The sequence below is a fragment of the Chamaea fasciata genome, unplaced genomic scaffold (genome assembly GCF_029207755.1).
Source record: "Chamaea fasciata isolate MVZ Bird 193981 ecotype frontalis unplaced genomic scaffold, bChaFas1.0.hap1 SCAF_3, whole genome shotgun sequence".
In the NCBI taxonomy this organism is placed as follows: Eukaryota; Metazoa; Chordata; class Aves; order Passeriformes; family Sylviidae; genus Chamaea; species Chamaea fasciata.
The window spans coordinates 57,273,452-57,277,823 of NW_027094088.1; the positions used below are offsets into that span (position 1 = coordinate 57,273,452).

The 4,372-nt window shown below is 40.5% G+C and overlaps 1 protein-coding gene across 1 annotated transcript; it reads left to right on the forward strand.

Annotated features, from left to right (window-relative positions):
* The first annotated feature begins 621 nt into the window (after positions 1 to 621).
* On the forward strand, positions 622 to 3,718 carry MAS1 (MAS1 proto-oncogene, G protein-coupled receptor). Its single transcript, XM_066180475.1, has 2 exons — positions 622 to 770; positions 2,548 to 3,718. Exon 2 carries the CDS (start codon positions 2,585 to 2,587, stop codon positions 3,572 to 3,574), a length of 990 nt encoding a protein of 329 aa, XP_066036572.1. The 5' UTR covers positions 622 to 770; positions 2,548 to 2,584; the 3' UTR covers positions 3,575 to 3,718.
* The last annotated feature ends 654 nt before the right edge of the window (positions 3,719 to 4,372 follow it).

A 4,372-nucleotide genomic window follows, 5' to 3' on the forward strand; every position in this document is an offset into this window, starting at 1 on the left:
TTCCCTTCCCTTCCCTTCCCTTCCCTTCCCTTCCCTTCCCTTCCCTTCCCTTCCCTTCCCTTCCCTTCCCTTCCCTTCCCTTCCCTTCCCTTCCCTTCCCTTCCCTTCCCTTCCCTTCCCTTCCCTTCCCTTCCCTTCCCTTCCCTTCCCTTCCCTTCCCTTCCCTTCCCTTCCCTTCCCTTCCCTTCTATCTTTGTCCTTCTCACTTTCTTGTTTTCTCATATCAAAAAATATAAAAAAAAATTTGTGAATTGACTTTTATTTTTTTTAGATAGCACATGGTGGCACAGTTTTAAATTGAGATTTTTTTCTTTGGATCATAACATCCTTAAATAGATTTTCTACTCCCTTCATATTTGTTTGTTTAAACTAGGTCTCTTGGTATTGTAGCAGCTCAGGACAACTTTCCATATACTGCCCTTCAGTTCCCACAAGAGTTAAATCCCAGGCTTTCAGCTAGATGAGTTGCCAGCTACTGAGTGATGCCATTTGAAGCTCAGCCTCAGATGATGAGCCTGGGACCCTTTATTTGGCATGCCTCAGACTTTTGAAGCAATGGGAGGACTGCACACTTCTTTTTGAGTCATGGTCAGAGCCACTATTTACTCCTCCTCTTACCAAAGGCAAATGGTTGGAGAAGGTAAACTTCAGCTTCTTCAAGGAAGTTCTTCAAAAGCCTCAAGGAAATCTGAACAAACCATGGATGTATCTGGAAGAAGAGGATTCTTTCCATCCTCATCTCTGAATGCTGTCATGTGGGAATGACCTTAGTAAGTTGAGAACTTTTTCCTCTTTGTTTTACTCTCCAGAGAGAAAACTCCTTTCCTCCAGTGATACAAATCAAGAACTTGCTTGAATATTTACATATGCTTTTTTTCCCCATACTTGAGTCTTTTCATTCTCTTTTCCCTTTCCTATTTGTTTTAACTCTGGAAGTAGATAATTTCTCCTCTCCTTTTTTTTTTTTTTTTCCTTCTTTTTTTTTTTTCTGTTAACCTTTACTGTACTTCTAGCAGCACACTGTTTGAGCAGCTTCCCTCTGCAGTTTTTGCAGAACACTGCTTTTGGGAGGCTCGCCACTCATTCTGGTCACTGCATTTACTTATTGCATTCACACTCCCCTACTACATCTCCAGCTATGTTGTTTGTTGCCTTCAACTGTCTGAGGTGGTGGCATGGTCAGCATACAGGTGGGATCATCAGTAACATTCTTGCACAGGTTTAAATGCCAGCAAGGCCTGAGGCTTCCCAGGTTGTTTACAGAATGCTCATTCTTAGACTGTGATATCCTGTCTTAAGGAACTGTTTTGAAATTTTGAAATCAGGAAATGCAAGGTTCATGAGAGAAAAACTATGACTGGGTGAATGACTCTCTTTAAACAATCATTGCAGAAGTTGCCCCAGTAAAACTTCTTTACCTTGCACTTGATGTTCTTTACTACTTGACAGTATGGGTAAATTCTCATTATGGCGTGTTAATGAACAAGGTAACTTATAAGGATGAACCAAGTCAGCTAAGTAAGCTTATTGTCAACAATTAGTCCCTGTTAACATCAGTAAATCCAAAAGTGTCTTGAATGTGACTGTGTATCATCACAGGGCAGCTGGGAAGTTAACAGGGCTGTGAAATATTTGCATGAAAATCAGCAGAAGCAATCCTGACTCTCTGTTATGAGGTAAAGGAGACAAACAAAAGAAGTTACTACATAACTCAGCAAAACAACCGTTGAAAGTATTATAACAGTGGCAGGGAACCTGGACAGCCTGTGGTGATGATGATGATGAACATGATGTGACGAACAACATCTCCGTGTGATGGGTTAGATTTATAATGTTTGCAACATACCTGCAGTCATGTTAAGTGTTCAGAGTGTGTGAACATGTTTAAATTATGTTATGCTGTGATAAATGGCACTTAAAGCAGGTAAGAAATTGCTCCCTCAAAATAGTGCCATTTTGCCTTCCCTCCATCTCTGTACTTGGGGGGAATACAATGCTGAGTAACTACATTTTATTTTTACTTAATTAAATCCCTTTCTGGAAAACTGATGTTTGTATCAATTTTTTTTTTTTAACCAAAAAACCTATGAGCCAAGTTCACTTGAAATGCATATATTGAACTTAAAATTAATGCCATTAACTTCAATAGGAACTGAAGAGACCTGTCTGGGAACAATCTAGGGCTCTAAAAAGAACTACCAATGCCATTTGTCACGACTGTATAATGAAACTGTGTGATTTGATGGAGATGTTGGCTTGTCCAAGAGCACTTTAAGAGAATCTCTTCAGCTGTGGTTTAGCACTCACAAGCTGAGCCCCTTAGAGAAGGCAGCTCAGGATTTCTGTTGGCATGATGGTCTTAGTGATCTTCAACATTGCCAAGAGCAGTTCCAACTGGGTTTTAGCTAGCATCAGTATATCAAAGCTGGTGTTCCTTTAGCCAAGGCTTTCATGTACGACCAGAAATTGAGGGTCCACAAAACAGAAGGAAAAGGGGGAGGGGAGGAGCACACAATGCTCACAGTATATTTTTATACATATTTACAGAAGGAAGAGCTGTGCTATCCAAACTTGAGCTTTCCCCATGGATGAGCCAATCATAACGTTTCATCCCAGCGAAGGCACAGAGAACATCTCAATGCACAGAAACATTTCTACACAGGAAAGGGTCTGGGAAATATTGACCCCACTTTGGGTAATTATGATCATCTCCTTCCTGGGTTTTTGTGAAAATGGAATTGTCCTCTGGTGCCTCTGCTTCCAGATCAAAAGAAACCCATTCACTGCGTACATCACACACTTGTCCATTGCTGATATCTCCTTACTGCTTTGTACATTTATTCTGTCAATCGAGTACATTGCTGGTTTTGGATTCGCATATGGTTTTTACTATTATGTAACCACCACACTATCCATTGTCTTCCTTCTTGGCTATAATACTGGTCTCTATCTCCTGACAGCTATCAGTATTGAGAGGTGTCTGTCTATTGTTTACCCCATCTGGTACCGATGCCACCGGTCACAGCACCAATCGGCAATTGTGTGTGCAATTCTGTGGACTCTGTCTTTCTTCATGACAGTGGCTGAATATTTAACATGCAAAGATGATTCAACCAAGGAGCAATTCGATGATGGCAACCATTGCCAAGCACTGCTCATCTTCACGTGGATCCTGACTTTCATGATCTTCATTCCTCTAATGATTCTGTCCAGTCTGATCTTGGTGATCAGGATTCACCGTAACTCCCTGAGACCCCATTCGTCAAAGCTCTACATCATCATTGTGGCCACAGTCATTGTCTTCCTCATCTTTGCCATGCCTATGAGGCTGTTGTATCTTCTGAATTACCACCACTGGTCATCTTTGCTCAGCCAGCAGAACCATGTCACCATTGTTCTCTCCACCGTTAACAGTAGCATCAACCCCCTGGTTTACTTCTTTGTAGGAAGCAGCAAGAAGAAGAGGTTCAAGGAGAGCCTCAAAGTGGTTCTTAGCAGAGCTCTCACTGATGGCTTGAGGCCCAGAAGCCAGGAAGTCGGCATGAGTTTGGATATAGCTGAAACAATTTTCTAAAGCTTAGGGGGGAAGCTCTAGGGGCAAATAATTGGATGTGGAACGTTTAATAAACCCCTGCAAAGCTAAAAGTATTTTTCATAGAATGTAAAAAGCAGTGGTGAAATGGTATTGTTATCTTTGATGGCTGAGCAATGGAAAAACACGGACTAGAATAAAGATAACTCTTATTTGTGTTTTTGTTGGGTTTTTTTTGTTTGGGGTTTTTTGTTTGTTTGTTTGTTTGTTTTTTTATTTTTTTTATTTGTATTTTCTTAATTATTCAAACACACGCTCCATCCTGATGTGACTATGCCAATCAAAGATACCACAGTGAAAAAGAGACAGGCCAACAGAGAATATAAAAAAAGGACACAGAAATATGTTATAAATAGTGTGACATTTATAAAAGCACCGAGCACCCATAAATGCTATTGAAGTCATCAGGGCCTGTGTGTGTTCTCATTTTTAAAAGTCAAACCCACTAAACGCAGGATTCACATTTCATACTGGGATTTAGTTTCAACTGTTTCCAGCTCATTTAAGTGCGCAAAAGAGCTGCTCCCTGGGGAAAACAGTGGAAGAAATCCACGTATGACAGTAAGTCCCCATACAGAGCCAAGCACATGCGGTGTAACTTTGATCTAGCAAGACATTTAAGTATATATTAAATGCCCTAATTAATCTGTTGTTAAACTTCAGAATTTGTTTTCAAAGTATATGTTGCATAATTTCTACTGATATCGACATATCTCTGGGTCCTTGGATAATTTGGTACTTGACACACAGGAGTATCTGGCAACACAGGGATATTGCCAA

Coding starts and splice junctions, on each gene's coding strand:
- MAS1 (XM_066180475.1), top strand. CDS start 2,585: ATGGATGAGCCAATCATAACGTTTCATCCCAGCGAAGGCACAGAGAAC.